Source organism: Rhea pennata, chromosome 6 (genome assembly GCF_028389875.1).
Source record: "Rhea pennata isolate bPtePen1 chromosome 6, bPtePen1.pri, whole genome shotgun sequence".
Classification (NCBI taxonomy): Eukaryota; Metazoa; Chordata; class Aves; order Rheiformes; family Rheidae; genus Rhea; species Rhea pennata.
The window spans coordinates 13,229,186-13,247,243 of record NC_084668.1 but is presented as its reverse complement, the minus strand read 5'-3'; the positions used below and the strand labels follow the sequence as shown (position 1 = coordinate 13,247,243).

Sequence of the window (18,058 nt, the reverse complement as noted above, 5' to 3'; positions counted from 1 at the left end):
ATTACATCATATGCTCACAAACACGCATTGTTAATAGCAACAGAGCATACACAGTAGCAAAAGAGCTGAAGCCAGATTTAGCTCCCACTTCAACTCCTAATTGTCAGCAGCATATAAATTGCAAAATGCCTTTGGAAAGAAGGTTTTTAGGTCTTGGATCCAGCATAAAGGTCAGTTGTTTATGAAAACAAATGGAAAGGTGGTGGTGTCATTTCAGAACTACAGAAATTTAGTTTTTTCTCTAAAGAAGTTCATCCTGTGTCTAGCAATAACATGCTCACCTAATTCATAGCAACTGACCCAAAAGCTCTCATTGCTCATGTGAGCAATTCATCATCACCACAGATTCACTGAAGGCCTTGTTACTTTACCATCTTTACTAGTACCATCAGAAAAATGAAAAATAAACACAAATCATCTTCTAAAACAAGTAAACTTTGTCACTTATGCATATACTTGCACAAAAATATAAAGTCTTCTGTTTTACACAAAACATTCAGAGACAAATACTAATATTATAAAAGAAAAAACAGCAAAATCACAAAAAATGAAGACTATGTTTTCTCCCAATAGGGAAAGCTAGGTTATAAGCTATATAGAATATGTAAAGTGGTCTTTCAATAGAGAAAACATATGCATTTAGTCAAGAGAACAATCCCACTGACACCATGAGTAACTCCTGAAAGATTTAGGGGATCAGTAGAAGATTATGGACCTAGTCTCACAGCTAAGATTCTGATCTTGCAATTGCTTTCTACCAAGACATCTGCTGTGCCTCTGTGGATGTCACTGCAAGATCAAGGTCCAAGAAAAAACAGTAATAAATAAATAAAAATAAATAATAAAAAAAACCCCACACATCTCCACAAAGCAGCTGAGTGTAAAGAGTGACTCTTCACTGGTGTTTCCTAACTTTGGAAGCAAGTTGTTTGGTGCACAGACATGCACATCGCAGAGTCTCACTAACAAACTTGAAAGCAATCAGAGCAAATCGCAAGGTCAGGATGTCAGTGTTGACACTGATTATAATGCTGTTAAATGCAAGAATTGTTATTTAACTAGCTTAAATATAACTTACTAATACATGAGTTAACATTTATAACCAAAACAGACTATGTATAGTAAGATTATCTTACATCTACATCATATTATCTTAGCATTAATACAATATTATTAGTTGGATTCTAAAAATACTTTAATAATCATACTGTTTTGGCTTGAATTGCCAAAGATACATTTCTTTCAGATGGACTAACAAATTATTTAAAAGTTCATGGACATGTTCCAGTTTACAGCATTTCAATGAAAATGCAAAAACCAGACGAGATGATCACAACTGTACTGAGTTACTATTATGCTGATATTTCTTCCCTACCTTATATCCTCACTTCCCCTTAACAACTTTGTAAGAATATTTTCAGAGATGAAATAATCTTCAGGTTATTAAATACCACTAGTCAAACTGCAATTCCCCTACCCCTCCAAAATGAAATTTTTTAACAAGCACTGTACTACATATTTGTAACTCAAGTTTTATATTTGACATACAAGGCAGATTCAATAGTGGCGTACCAAATTCACTCTGACTGTGCATCTGGTAGACTGTATTTATCCTTCAGAACAAGGGCTCAGGAAGGTGTTTCAATTAATGTATTTTCTCTAAAATAAAAGCAGCAGCACAATGACACAGAACACTGAGCAGTTTAACCTAGCATGCTTAAACACTTTGGTTAGAGAAAACAGCCTCATCCTGTATTGAAGCTAGACAAGTAGCTACAAAAAAAACAAGCAAACTATGGTTACATATTTACTATCCTTTTAAGGCTCTGGTATCAAGTCAGCTCATTTAATAAAGATTTTATCTTTCCTAAAGAGCTAGAAGCCAAGTTTAAAACACTAAGCTAAACTCTTCCTCCCCTTTCTCACCAAAAATTGAGATTTTATAGCTAAAGCAAATAGATTGTTTTGTAGCTCTGTGCTACATTGATGTAATTTAAGCATAAAGCCTTTCTAATATTAAACTTGAAGATTTCACTCTGCCCCACTGAAATCAATGGGAATTTCGCCAACGATTTCAAAATGTGTACAAAGATGAGGGTCTCTCTGACAACACCTGAAGTTGAGATGAATAACCAAATCAATAATGACATCAGTAGTATCAGTTTAAAAGGCTATTCAATGTACAATAGATCAACTATGAAAACCAAACAGGAAAAAATAGCCTATCTGTTCATATTTTTTCACTACCTTTTCTCTCTAGTCTATTAAAGTCACAAAATTAATCTCAAATGCTATGTTCCACTTGTGCACTTCTTGGTACAGTTGTATTTTTATCATTGCACGACAAATAAGATCCTTCAACAAAATTCTTCAGCCTTGATTAAATCTGGAAAAGCTTCTTTCTCACTCTGAACCACATGCACAGCTATGAAATTATAATGTGAATGAAGAGGCCCTGAAGATCAGCTGTACTTCTTTATCTCTGAGATGACAAACAAAGCTTTCATACAACAAGTAATGTATTTGGTTGAAAATATGTGACATGATTTGATCAGAAACATTAACTATCCCGTTTTCAGCTCTGTGCAGATAACACTTCTGCATGTGGTAGCTGTAATAAGATTTTCTATTTGTACTGTACACTTAAGCTGCATGATGATTCTACTTTAAAACCCCAGCCTTTCTTGAAAAGACATTCCTATAAAATGGCACGTGTCACTTGTTAATTGTGGATCGATAGAACCTCTAAAGGAGGTCTAAAAGAGATCTCTTTATTGGAGAATTTAGTATAGAAATGATTTACTGCACCTAGCTCTAAGCAAATCCGATCATGTGTAATTGGAGTCACTCAGCAATAGGCTATGATGCTCGTGACAACTTCACATGAGTTAGAAAACACAGGCTTGCTCTCCCATAAATCTCCACCATAGCTGCAAAGTGAAGCGCAGCAGCCCAATACAAGCTCGCTTAATGAAACTGAAAATTGTTGGAGTTCAGACTGAACTACTCTCCTACTAACAGTGAAATGCTGAGAACCAGAATTGAAGCATGCAGAAGAAAACAGAAGGGAAACAGGGTTGGAAAGGGAGAGTGTGTAAAGAATCCAACAGAGGACAGGAAACAAGCTCATCCCACCTGCCAGTTTCTTGAAAGGGCAATCAGAACAAGGGAAAAGAAAAAAAAAATTGATCCTTAAAGCTCCAATGCCTACATGTACTCACCAAGTGGAGGAAAGCCCCGAGCAGGGCTTGTATCTCGACTGCTCTCACGGCTGGTATCGCGGCTGCACCCCTGACTCATGCTGGGTCGGGGGATGCGACTGCTCCGTGCTAGCATGCAGCATGGAGAGTTTCAGAGAAGGTGAACAAGTTTAATGAGGACAGAAAGCTCAAAGTCAAGTCACATTTCTGTTAGTTACGGTAATTATTACATTAGTAATTATCATTTGCAGCAGCCAGCTCAGGCTCTTACAAACCAACTATGTTACATGCTGGGCTGTGTTTGCAATGAAAAATTTCAGTGTTAGATGTCTGGCTGTCCGTCTGCTTTTTTCTTAAGCAATCCAAACTGCTATTCAAGTAGAGCAGAAGATCTTCAATCATTTAGGGGAATCTCTACTGTTACAGAACATGCAAATCAGGTGAGGCTAAAGAAACCTTTCTGGAAGATTTTGTCCTTGTTTGCAAGATAAACACCCATCTGAAAGAAAGGGCTCTTAATCAGATCAGAATTTTTAAAAGTACCACAATACCAATATTCTACTTTTACATATATATGACTTTTATAACAATAGTTTTATCACAAGCAAGTATCTTAAGGAAAAAAAAAGGTGTGCTGTACAGACTTCCAGAGATTTTTTTTTTCCCCCTCAGTGAAAGATATTGGGAAAAGCGCTTGGTTCCTAACCACCTGAGAGACAGGTTACAAAGTGGTTTGCATTTTAAGGCAGTGAGAGCTTCAATTCTTTAACAAAAAGATATCTAACTTCTGCTCCTCAAACATTTCTAAAACCTTACTTTTATGGTTTTACAGGCACATATACTGAGACACATGCACATTTAAGGAGAACCTCTAACTATATTCTTTACTTGGACAAAAGCCCTATGTCAGCAAGGCTCTTATCTCAGGTCTGGCAGCTATCAAGTGTTCAACTTCCCAGAGCCCGACAGGCTCCCGCCGATCAGCCGTGTCACAGACTCCCACACGCACGCTCTTCGTTTGGCCAGCTGCAGAGCACTAGATGTGAGATTAAGCTGCTTTCAAAGAAAAAAAGGCAATCCCACTGATTTTAGCTGAAATTTTGCCCAAGTATAAAAAGTAGAGCTAGGCCTTAGAAGGTTATTTAACTTCCTATTTAAAATAAAGGATTTGAACATGATTTTTAGAAAATAAGCAATTTTGGTATTTAAAGCAACTGGATTATTCCCTTGCAAATTGTCTCATTTTGATATCAAAGACATTTATAGTAATTTATTTAAAAAGCTTTATGTATAGCAGAGAATAACACTCTCCTGTGTAACAGAGAACGGCAACTAATTGCAACAAGTATATCCAAAAATTTAGTGATTAAAGAGGGAGATTATTTTGCTTTTTTTGAAAAGGCAGTAGTGAATTTTATGTAAATGTTTAGGAAAAGCCTTTTAGAATTTTTTTTTTTTCAGTGCATGGAATAAAATCTAAGCATCAACTTTAATGATGAGAGCAGAGGCATGTACCCATAACATTAACCTGCTTCATCCTTAGTCTTCAACAGTATCCTCACATTTATAAAATTAGTGCCATCTGCATGCTTCAGAACATATATATTCTCATAAATCTCTACTGGTTCATATATAGAACATAAATGCCTAGACTCAAGCTAAAAAAAAGCAAAGCAGTTCCCCCAGACTGGTAGTGCGGACTCATTAAAAAAAAAAAGAGAGAGAGAGAGAGAGAGAGAGAGAGATTACAAACATTTATGCAGCCTCTTTTTGAGGAGGAGAATTTAGGCATTAAAAGAATGCTGCCAGAACATAATGTCTGTTTTTGAATGGTCAGCTAAACATCGGGCATATCAGTATTCTTTGAAGCAAAACAGTACAGAACAAAACAGAAATCTTCATGGTTAGGTTTTAAAGTTCAAATATAGACTGTTAGATTTTTGGTTTGTCAAATTGCTCCCAATTTTGCAAAACCCAGCTCTTAAATCTCTAAGATGAATTAATGGTTCTGATGGCTGAATTTTGATGCCGGACAATACAAGATGAGCCATTGACCAAGTCGATTAGATCACCACAATGTCTGAGACTTCCAAGCAAGTTCAAAAGATGGTCTTATAATAAATAAATAGGACAGACTAAATAATACGAACTGGATGAAATTAGGGTCCATGAGTACAGTAAGCCCAGCTCAGATTATACAAGAAAAAAGCTCACAGGTGAACTACAGGTGAAAGTAACACTCCAAGTCTTCAACATAAACATGCTTACCTGGAATTGATGGCTATACAGACACAAACTTCTCATTCTTGGGTCTCATGCTTATATGTAAGTAATGGTAGCCTTCACATCAAGTTTGCACAAGCAGTAATTTCTTTTAATCATCTCATCCATCAATCTTTACTCTCATATAACTATACTATAACTAGCAAAGGCTCTTCGGAGAGGGAGAGATGTGAATGGTTAAAAATTTGTTTCAATTGATGCACACTGTACATTTTTTCCTTCCCTAACAGATTATAGTATGCTTTATGATAAAAAATGCATAAATAACATGCATTTCTTCAACTGCATGAAAACAGACTAGCAGGACAATGCCACAGATGAAGCACAATATTGACTCCGCAAACAAAAACCTCAAAGCAAACGCTGAGTAGTTCATGAATAACAATCAGACAGAAGACGTGCATGTTACTGCATACAGATGTAAAAAGCAAGAAAAAAGAATGGATCAAAAAACAGAAGGACGAGTTTGCCTGGTGTGGACTCCCAGCCTCCCTGCAATTCCTTCACTGCGCTGCTTGTGGAAGATCAAATATCAGGCTATTGCCACCCCTGCTCTGGGTATTATTCTTCAAGCACTGCCAGAAGTAAGGGCCTGCACTACTGTCATTTAGACGAGTATCTCGTACTATGACGGTCTGGTTTTGCAGTGGAGGCAAAGGCAGACAAGACAGCCATTAAACTCAATTTCTAAATAACCAACCCCTAGAAGTTGCATAGAAATTAAGCAAATGAGTAACAAAATTAATTGAAAGGGGTAGGCAGAATGGAAGTGGACAGCTAGGGAGCTCTGGTATTAGAGAGAGATTAGGATTTCAACACAAACGTCAACAGCCAGCTCAAAAATGAAAGCCATAGACAGGAACAAGGGTGCAGTATTTACCACAATATGCTAATTTTCTAGATGTGTCCTGTACAATTAAGTCTTACCAACCTCACGTGGAAAGATACAAGAAATGCACATCATTCACAAAATTATTAACACACACTAGTAGGCTGCCTTAATCAAATATACCTGTGTAAACCAATAAATGCAAATACCAAAGGACTCGATCCATTCCCCTGTTGACCACTCCACCACTTAGAAGAAACCTGCATTTCATTAAAATCACAGCCTAACAGGAGACTAAGAATCCAAACTCGATGCAGCAGATGCTTCCTTTACAGCAGCGCAAGTATTTTACATTCTGTAATTGCAACCACAACAATCAAACTGCAGAACTGCAGAACTGCAGCAGGGTGCCCCCAGTAGGCAGGTCAAGAATTTCCTTCAGGTTCCAGTAAGCACACACAGCATAACCCCAACATAGAAAATGCTACTTGAAACGAATAGCCAGCTGTGCCTGCTTCACATTTTGGAGACTGACATTAGCTCTGAATCCCTCAACTTCTTTCAAATCCAACTGGCATTCAAGGATCTGGTTTCTCATCTCCCAAACTCAGAAGCAGAGGCTGTTACTAAAACTAAATCCCCACGCTGACAATGTGCTGCAGGAGAGGAGCAGGTGGCCAACCCTCAGCATATCCTTGCACCGCAATACCGGTCAGGACACAAACACCCTGCTGACCCATGCAACAGAATTAACTTCAAGCTGATGAACTTCTGATGCTGGAAACATACATCACTTCTTTAGGTAAGTTCTCCTCCAAGGATCCCAAAGAAATGAGATGAAATGAACTATACTCTTCCTTCCCCGGCTGGGTAACACCATTGGTAACTTCCATTTACCAGATAGCAAAGGCAAGCTTAGAATAAAAAGCACCACAGCCCACAGCTATGTAGGGGGCCAGGCAGAATCTTATCGTTCCACAAGTGCCACAGTTGTGCTGCCTCTTGGAAAACAACATAGTGCTTCATGGTTTCCAACAAGCAGAAGAAAGCTTACTCCATGGAGTAATCCAGGTCCAGCCAGCAACCTAAGCTGACAGCAAGCTACTGACGCTTATGGGAATCTACATGCGCAGGCTGCATTAGCTTGTCCTAGCCCTCGTCCTCAGAAGAAGCTAATAAGTGCATGGCTCTTGCATGCAGCCTAGCTGCACACAAGGACTTGTGCTTTCCTTGAGCTTATTCTTGCACACAACACTGCTCCCACTGCAGCTCAGTCACCTCTGCAAAAACTATGCAACAGATTACTGGATGGGTCATGAACAGGACGGAAGAATTACCATTTCTAACAGCCTGATATTCAAGGTTGTTAAATATCTGCTGCACTGCAATGTGACCCACAGGTTTAAGAGATATTTAAGCCCAAGGATAAAACTCAAGCAGACCATCAAATACATAAACAATCCCACAAACCCTAAGGGACTGCATATACTCAAACACCTTTTTGATCAAAGCCTGAAAAATCTATCCACAGTCTTAGGACAAAGGTGAATGAGAGGCTAATGAAATGGATGACTTAAAAATAAATAAATAAATAAAAGAAAATAGGAACTGAAGCAACATAATGAAAACAAAATACTCTAAATACTGTGTTACAAAGTAATAAATGCAATGGGATAATTTTACAAAGGTGACAGCTCAAAACTTATCTCAATCCAAACCAATATTACCACTCTTAAAATCCAGTGAAGACACAGAATCCCTGCAACCAAGTGCTGAAGCCAACACATTGGTCAGAGACTCTCCTATTCCAATGAGAGCCCAGAAGACCAGGTTCTGGTCCTTCACTCAGGCAGAAAATAAATTAAACAGATCTGTTTAGGGTTCTCTCCCACTCCCAAAGAACAAGCACTGACTGTGTTCACAGGGAGCACATCAGAGCAATGAGATAAATTACACTTTCAAATGAATTCAAGGCTCCCATAATCTACCCGAAAGCTTGCAACCCAAGAGTGAGCATTTTACAAAAAGCAGAATTCCTTTCTGATACTAAAGACTGTTCCAAATCAAGCCACATAACACGACATCAGTTTAAACATATGTGACAGTACTATCCATCATTCTTTGTTTCCTTTCGAAAACAACATTCTTTTGTAGAGTGATAGCAGAATAATTATTCCTAATGCTTGGGAGGTACTTTACATTTTAAAAGCAACCAACAGAAAAGCAGAGTGTATTTATACAGAAGTCATAAAATAGATTAGACATGAGAAGAACTTTGCATTTGGAAAAATAATCACAATAAACAACATGGATTTTATGGATCACAACACAGCATATGTGCTCTGGTGCTTAAAATTCATTTCAGCATATTTGAATAATGAATAAATAAGAGATACCTCTCCACCAACAACTAATATGCTCTAAATAGAAAAGTAGCTTAAATTTAAAATACAATAGCAAAATAAATAGTTAAAATTTGATTGAAATCTTAGCCTTCACATCAATTAAATTTCAATCTCCTAGTAAATTCCTCGGTGGCACAAAATAATTCAGTAACAATGATGTTTAAAATTATCTTCCACTACATAAAATTTATTTCTATGAATATAAATTTCTATACAATTCCCTAATTTAAAAAGCCTGCTGCTGAATTTGAAAATAAAAGTATTACGGAATATTTACAGAACAGTCACTGAGACAAGAATATGAGAAACAATAGTTAGGAACATAAGTCTAAAATGCCATCTAGGGAAATGGCTTCAAGATAATCAGGATGAGAGAAGCAAATTGTTTCAGCTACCAAATTTCTGAAATAATTCAAGAACGTGCTCTTTACCCTTGATCCCAACTTCCTTTAGGACTAAGCCATTGATGCCAAATGAGGTATTTTTGCTATGATGGGTTCTTCACATCACTTAATTCTTTTTGCTGCCTGATCCAACAGCATAGCTTGCATCAAAATTCAAACAGAAGACTTCCCATGATGATCTCTAGCCTACTTTGAAACTACAGCTCAACTTGGAAAATCAGAACTACTTTCCTTCAAACTGTAATCAGAAATAGAACATTAACTTGCTAGTGAAGAACTGTGAAATCTGACAGTAACACTTAGTTTCCTAGTAAACAGAATAGACATTCCTTCGAGCACACTGATCAATGTGTCACTGCAGTGGCTGCTCTTACCTAGTCCTATCCTGCTGGGACTCGTCTCTCGACTGCATCCCTGGCTCCGAGGGATCTTGCTGCGTTTTTCTGACGATGACGGCACCGGCTGGACTCTGGACGCTCCACCACTCAGGCCACCATAGGTGCTTCCTAACAGTTTACCTGGAGAACTAGATCGGCTGCCAGCTAGGAAAAATAAAACAAACAAACATAGATAAAGAAAAAATTGGGCAAAGGGGGGAGAAAATATTCTGAAAGCAGATTTGGAATACAACGGGCTACATCTCAGAATCTGATCCAAAGCCCACAGAAAATTAACTGGAACATTTCCCACGGGCTTTTGAGGAAGACTGAGGAAAGCTCATTGACAATAAATACACCAACAATTTACTTACACTAAACTGCCCAGCCTGGGTAAAGGCAATGCAGACAGTGCAGCGTGGAAATACCCAAGCTGGCATTATGTGAGTTTGCCAAGGTACCAAGAGCAGGCTTGCCACAGCAGCAAGGACTTCACCGGCTACTTTACATTGTCAAGCAGCAAGAGGCATTAATGCTTACAGAGCTCTGTGCTGCAGAAAGCCAGTTTCCAGCCTAGCCAAGCTGGTAACTCAGGCATCTCCACACTATACTGCAGTGGCGACATTGCTTTCCTACAAAAATTTTGTGAAGGAGAATTATTATCTTAAAAGTAGCAGGGTAGTGAAGAGACCCTGACTCACTCGTATAGATGCTGGTTTACTTGATTCCAGTGAGTTAAATCTAAGATATTTAGTTATTTTTCATCTGGAGAAGCAGTTACCATCAAGTTGAGTAGTAATCCTGCTTTATTTTTCCTTGTGTCTTTAGATAGCCATGGCAAGTTTACATTTTGTCTAAGCCATGCTGTCTGTAAAACAGTCTACTGACAAAGATTTATTTACATATTTACATTCCAGTTGCAATAGACATTTTTATCTGAAATACTCCTGCTGCTTAACTCCATATGATGGAATACTACCTTCCCCCCTGCCTCCCCAGCTGTAATTCTTCATTTGGTAACTTGCTTTCACTGAAAATTAAGTAATGCTGGTTTACAGGTAATCACAAAGGACTAAAAGTAATGGAGTTATTGCTTCCCCCTCCCCACCCTTCTTTAGCTATATAAAAGTCACACTGAAAATCTGCCAATGTTACCATTCCTAACACTCATTTTGTTTTTACTAAGAGTCAGGAAAAACATACTTTGAAAAGGCTGTAAAAAACATACTCAGGCAAGCACACATTCTGAGCTAATATTCATGTTGCTTTCTTTCTACAAAGTATCCACAAATCTCAAAAATAAAATTTCTGTTCCAGACTACTATTACGACTAGTAAGAGTCAAAGGCTTTTCTTCTGTCTCAATTTAAGACTGTATGCAATTCTGTTAATTTGACAGATAATAGCATAACTAGTATTAGTTCAAATTACTTGCCCTTTCCAATTTTGTGCACAAAGCAAATCTGAAGCAATCAATTCATGTACTCCCAACACTGTATGTGGTACTGGGTGCGAATACTTGTGACAGATGCCAGTCACATGCACAGCATTCACACCCTGAAAGCTAAATATTCCTCTCAGTTACACTGCTGCAATCTCACAAATGTCAACGCTGTACTACACTGAAATAACTGAAAGAAAAATTTAGCACCTTGGATTTAAGCTGCAGGAACTTCACTGCAATGCCTACAGTAATAAACCTGCTTCTATACACAATGTATGCTTACCATGTTTGATTACTGAATCATTTACCATATACATTTTGATTTCTAATGTTAAGAAAATGCTTTTTAAGCCTCTGATATCATGTCAAGTGAGAGGGAATCTATATTTAGCAGTTAAAAAAAACATGAAGGAAATAACGTGAGAAAGCAAGAAAGGGAAAATGTTTCTTACCACCAGCAGGATTAGCTGATCTGGATCCTTGATTAGGAGGGCAGACCAAAGGACAGGCAAAAAGTGGATTAAAAGACAGCAAGACAATACAGCAGTTCAGCATGCAGTTTATGTTATACATAATGCAGACAGATTTCTTCACAAACACGTCACTCCAAAAGCCTCTGCAGAATGCAGTGGGTTAATGCACAGATGCAACCAACAGTTTTTAGGCTTTTTAGCTTCTTTATCAACCAAGTATGTAGACCAAAATTTTGCTGTAAATTTTACCCCAGCCCAAAATGATAACAGGGTTACCCACTGTGTGGGCAGAGAATTTGGTCCTGCGACTATATTTGATTCATAGCTTATTTCATACAATGTTTGACCTAGGAGACAGAGATCACATCTGGATGGGCTAGACTGGAATCAGGATTCAAACTAGACCAACGCATCAGGCTCAAATGTGACCACCTAAAGTATCATATGACATTCTACAAAAATTAAATAGCGTTTGTAACTTTTGGATATTCAACAGTTTATCTACACAGAGAGTTCTCTCATCTGATCCAACCATTCCTCACTACACTGAAACCAGGAAAAAAAAGCGCCATTTCTCATTTTGCATCAGTTTTATATTCTAAAGTGTAGGAATTAATTTAGATCAGAGTACCTAAGTCCAAATTCCTTCATGATCTCAACATAAAGATTTCCATTTGGTCCTACCTTGAGTATAGCACTTCGCAACTGTCCTAGCCGAATATAATGCTATAAACTGATCCCTCACCCCTCCAGCATGACATAGAGCAAAGCAATGACAGCATGAACAGATGAGGGCTTTTAAATAAGAGCGCAAAGCAAGACAAGTCCTCAAAAGAAACAGGTTTCTCCACAAGCCCCATCTCTGCTCATCCATAAGCTTGAGTATCCTCAGAAATGAGCAGTTTCTCCCTGCCCCTTATTCCTTTTAAAGTTTGAGTGACAAAATTCTTAGATACACGTGACAAATACATGGCACTGTACGTATGGCTCCTAAGAGGAAACCATGCCCTGCAAGGAAGCCAGCGAGCACAGATGTGCCATGTGAATCAGAGAGCAGCATTATCTCCCCCCATATCTACACAGAAGGGGTAATGTCCTATTTTAAACTGATGCTAAATTATACGTTACCTTAGACAGCTCATGCTTTACACATACAGAAATACAATAATATAAGCAAGAGAAGCTTGGCAGGGCAAGAACCCAAGAGACAGCAGTCAGCTACAGACACAGAAGATGTCTCAGCGGGACTCAGTAGAAGCTATTTAGTCCTATAGGTCAGTGATCTGCAATTCTGCTGTGCAACAGGTGAAAAAGCAGTAACTCAGTGACAGCTAAGCACTCAAATTTGGGGCATCGTTTGTCAGCAAATGTACACACTGAAAGCTTGCTGAGTAGGGATTCCTTTTGTTCCACGTCCTAGTAGTACTCTACTTAGCAGAGGTGAGCTCAGTTCTCAGCCAAATGCTACCACTACACAAGAGAAACTTGTTACTAACAATTTCTCTCCTCCCCTCCAAAATAAAACACTTCTTACGCTGGGACTGTGAAACTACTTTAGCCCGGCTGCGGCCTCGGGTGTCAGCAGGAGTAGAGGTGACGCTTGTGGCACTGCCAGAGCTCTGCCTCCTTGTACGAATCCGACCTGGAGGAAGGTAAAGAAAACCAGACTGTTAATAGGTTTCTTCCCAAGGCAAGAGTTTAGAGCACTGCTTGTTCTCACCAGCAGTGCTGTTATACTCAAAGTACAAAAAAAAAAAAAAAAAAAAAAAAAAAAAAAAGTTTTACAGGGAGAAGCATTTCATTAGACTTGTGGAGATAGAAACACAGTGAAGGACCATTAATCCAAAACCCCTTTGCTTTCTGCAATGCTATCAGCTAGTATGATAAAAAAGAATTACCTCTCACTACAGCCTTTGCTTCTGCTCTACAGCAATTTCTTTATAAAAGGATAAAGAAAAGTTTCAGTCTCCTAAATGCCACTTCCTATATCAAATTATTACTTTGTGACAAGGCGATCCCCCTTTCGGAGATGGGCATGACCGGTGCCCCCACAACTTCCATCGCTGGGATTTCCAAGCAGCAGCCCGGTGCTTTATATCCCGATCGGCATGTGTGCGGTGGCACGCACCACGGAGTGCGTCGGCGCAGTCTAACTGCACAGTTATTTCAGGTCCCTCTCACTCTCATTCAATTTTCCTTGCTGTTTACAGATCTGACATATTTATCCCTACATCAGTGTAACTTTACTTGTAATGGAGAGTCCCATTTAACACAATCAACGCTGTGGAAAAAAGATTCCATGTGCTGGCCCTTCATTTAAGTAGGGAAGGGGTATAAAGTCTCAAAAGTGCTCTTGCTCCTTTTTCTGTTCTTTCTTCATGAAAAAGCTACAGAAATTTGAGCTAGAAAACCTCTACAAGGTCATCGGTTCATCCCCTTCCCGGGGCAGGGCTGCTTCCTACAGAAAGTTCTTTCCAGTGCTAAGGTTCAATTATCTGTCTCCAGTTAATGGGAAAGAAATGATAATTAAGAGGAACACAAAGAAAACCTCCCTCGGCACTTTTCAACAACTCTGTTCTCAGCCAAATCTGAAGCTGTTTCTCAGGACTGATGCCAGTGCTACCCTGTATTCAGAGGATGATTTCAAGCTGCTGGCTTAGTAAGGGGTGGGGGGAGGAGAGGGAAACAGGTAGGAGAATATTCTAGGCAACTGTATCTATTAGTTACAGAAATCTATCTCCCACCCTATGTCTTCATCATAAGCATACAGATGCCAATATAAACAAAGACGTACATTTCTCACTGCTAAAAGAGTATCGCTTCAGACAAGGTATACATGCAGGATGGGGCGACAGCAAGCAGCCCAGGCTGAACGGATCAAGAGCTCTAGCCTTCTACCTCAGCTCTCAAGACATTCATAACACGGCTTCTCTATTTTTGATAGACACAAAGTGACAAAGAAATGCTTAACTTTGAGGAAAAAACCTAGACTTGCTGGCAGAAGGAGGAAAAGACAACTGTTTTCAGACCTTCTCAAACAGCATCAAATTTTAAAAAAAGCTCAGTCAGCTTTGAAAGGTAACAGATCTACAGTCAAACAAATTATCTGTAGATACAACACAGAAGAAAACATTAGCACAACACTGGGAGAACATGTAACAAACTGCATTTTAACCACTAGCTCAACTAAACTAGTTCTGAGCATGTCCATACGAATCACGGTAAGGCTGCCAACCTACACTAAGGTGTTCAGCCAGGCTGCATATCTCCTCCACCATTGGACACCATCTGTCCTCTAGAAAGCAGCAGCCTGATGCGCAATCCAGGCCAGCCCTTGAGCTCTTGCTTGGTCCATTCCACCCCTCACAGGTTGGGTACACGCTTGCTAAGCCACAAATGAAGGGCTTGCACCCCAAACGCCACCATGGGCTGAGGCAGGCGCACGCGGAGAAGGATGCAGAAGGATCTCACGCTCTTGGAAGGAAGCCAGCATTGCCACCAGCTAACATTTCTCACATCAGTAAGGCATCACTGGTGGCAGCTGGAGTACAAAACAGTAAGAAAACGTGTCAAACCTGACTAATTTTAAGAAATGGTAATGGAAATAACTACCTATCCTTCCAAATACAAAAAGTCTCAGCATTGTAGAAAGTACTGAGTGGTAACTCAGCTGAAATCCAAAGCACAGGAATAGACAGTACTGGAAAATATTTAGTGATGTGTCTGCCAGGTGTTGACCCACCTGACAAAACAGGTGGGAAGGGGCTGATGTTTTCTTTCATGTATAGGTCTCTCAAGGTCCTTAAGATTTTATGTTCTTCCTGCATCTACAAAATCAGTTTTTCACTTTGTCATCAGATGACCATTTTTGACCATGAGGCAGTAATGTGCCCTTGTGGCCAAGAAGGCCAATGGTCTCCTGGGGTGCATTGGGAAGACTGTTGCCAGCAGGTCGAGGGAGGTGATCCTGCCCCTCTATGCAGCCTCAGTGAGGCCTCATCTCGAGTACTGTGTCCAGTTCTGGGCTCCCCAGGAGAAGAGAGACATGGAGCTGCTGGAGAGAGTCCAGCATAGGGCTACAAAGATGATCAGAGGGCTGGAGCATCTGCCCTACGAGGAATGGCTGCGAGAGCTGGGCCTCTTGAGCCTGGGGAAGAGAAGACTGAGGGGGGGATCTCATCAATGTGTACAAGTACCTGAAGGGAGGGTGTCAAGGGGACGGGGACAAACTCTTTTCAGTTGTCCCGTATGACAGGACAAGAGGCGATAGGCAGAAATTGAAGCACAGGAAGTTCTGCCTGAACGTGAGGGGGAATTTCTTCACTGAGAGAGTGACGGAGCACTGGACCAGGTTGCCCAGAGAGGTTGTGGAGTCTCCTTCTCTGGAGATCTTCAAGGCCTGCCTAGATGCAACCCTGTTTACCATGCTCTAGGTGACCCTGCTGAGCAGGGAAGTTGGACTAGATGATCTCCAGAGGTCCCTTCCAACCTTACTGATTCTGTGATTATATGATTAAGAACATGGAGGAAATTGAGACAATATGTAATAAATGACTGTCTCATGTTTACAAAACAAAGCTAAAAAACAGTATATAAAGAGAAACCAAGTTTGGATTTTGACCCTAATGTTTTCTGAACTTGAAGAAAGAGAAATAAACCGAAGCCCAAATTAAATCAGTGTGTGAATATCAGCAGAATAGCCCAAGGCTATTGCGAGGCCCTTCAGAGTCAGACAGGTTCCTACCACTCTCAACACATTCAACAAGCTCAGGAACAAAAGTTCCGTTTCTCTTTTTGACTGGTACGTTTTGACACTGATTTTTGGCCTAATAGGTGTTAAAACAAAGTGGAACGAAGGGTTCCTCTCACATAGGAGGAACAACCATGCCAATACAGGTACTGGCTTTCTCATCTTTCTGAAGAGACTGATGAGTGTTTGAACGAATACTCTACCGGACCTGAGGCAGCAGCAGCTGTCCCAGCATCGTGCAAATGACAACAGGAATGGGCAGAAATCAGAAATTCTTGACATTTCCAGCTTCTGTTCATGGGTCTGCTATCGGGCATATTTAACTACGTGACCTAAATTATTGCTCATATGTATTCCTTGAAACACAAATTGTCAATATGCTTTCCAAAATGGTATTTTTTAACTGTTAAAAATGTGTATTGATTTTTTTGTGTACAGATAGTCTTATTTACAGCATATTAATGATTCAAGTAAAACGATTCAAAATTACTGTTCAAGAAAAAGATTCTTAATTTTCCCCTATCCAAATACAGTTTTTAGCCGCAAAAAAAAAAAAAAAAAAAAAAAAAAAAAAAAAAAGAATTAAAAACTGCTGTATGTAAATCTGTATGAGATATAAAAAACCTGGAAGGAGATCGAAGATGTTTCACACATTAACAACTAACCTCTACAACACTATTATTTTATAGCTTTGTGATCAGCACACTCTGCCTTCTTTCACACACGCAGGCACAATTTTTTAAATCAGTCTTACGATGTCCAAGAACTACTCACTTTACAATAATGTAACATGAATCTGTATCTATCTGGCTTGAAAATCTCAAAGATTTTAACATATATCAATCATAGCACATACATACAGATTTTCATCTATACAACACAAAAATGTCTATTACATTCTTTAATGATGTCATCTAACCTGCGAATAATAGTATGCATTCACATCAACACTATTTTGCACATAAAACTATCTCCCCTCCCCCCCCCAGACAGAATAATTTCAAGCAAGACTAACCAGAAAAACTAATGGGCAAGTTATTCAGGCTTGAAAAAAAACCTCAAGCAACCTCTCCCCCTCAAAAAAATTCTTTCGCTGGCTTTGTTTCCGTATCTAGCTTGAGCCACAGATGCAGCAATCCAAGTTATAACCACCATTTTTCTGCTCCTCTTAAAAGAATTGCTGTATCCTGACAACAGCAGTATAGCAAAGGGATAAAGAGTGCCCCAACTAGTTTCCAAAAAACATAAAAGCATTTCCATGAAAAAAGTTCTTGATCTAAACTTGACATATGACACTTCTGCTGGTAAAGAAAGTATTTTGAAAGACTCCATACGAGTGCTTTGTGTTTAGAAATCTTTCTTTTCTTAAAGGATTTTTTATTTTTAATTTTTTTTTTTAAGTCAGCAGATCAGAGTCAAGTTTCAGATGTCCCACATTGTATAAAAATAACAACAATCTTACTAGCTTAAAGGAACAGACAAAGAAAGATTCTGTGATGTATTTTTACATTCCAAGAAGCTTCTTAGCTCCTCTGCATTGATACCTCCCAATACTCAGGCTTTGTGAGAGCCAGCCTGCACATCATACCGTGAAGAAAATGGCTTTCAAATAGTCTAGAAAGGCTATGTAACAGCTTCAAAACTCTTATCAGTGCCATGCTGTGGATAATGATACCTCCAACCACACTTAAGTTATGCAGAAGCACTGGGATGACAACAGTGTCTCCATGGATCAGGTTAGCGCATTTAGGTTCCCCAGCACCGGGTCATGTCGTGTGTGTTGTGCCCCCCTCCCTCCCCAGTTTGGGGAAGGAAAGAGAAAACAACCCCACGCTCCTGCAGCAGCCTCTAGGACCCCCCCTCTTCCCCCCCATAGCTGTGTCACTGCTAAACC

General features: G+C 39.4%; 1 protein-coding gene across 6 annotated transcripts in view; it reads right to left on the bottom strand.

Moving 5' to 3' along the window:
- Window positions 1-18,058, bottom strand: part of CLASP1 (cytoplasmic linker associated protein 1) — a 189,457-nt gene that overhangs the window by 62,663 nt on the left and 108,736 nt on the right. For all 6 annotated transcript variants that reach the window (XM_062578537.1, XM_062578539.1, XM_062578541.1 and 3 more), the window contains exons 20-21: window positions 12,949-13,056; window positions 9,496-9,663 (exon numbers count right to left, since the gene is read on the bottom strand). In XM_062578537.1, the coding sequence (XP_062434521.1) occupies window positions 9,496-9,663; window positions 12,949-13,056 (276 nt within the window). The remainder of the gene's footprint in view (window positions 1-9,495; window positions 9,664-12,948; window positions 13,057-18,058) is intronic.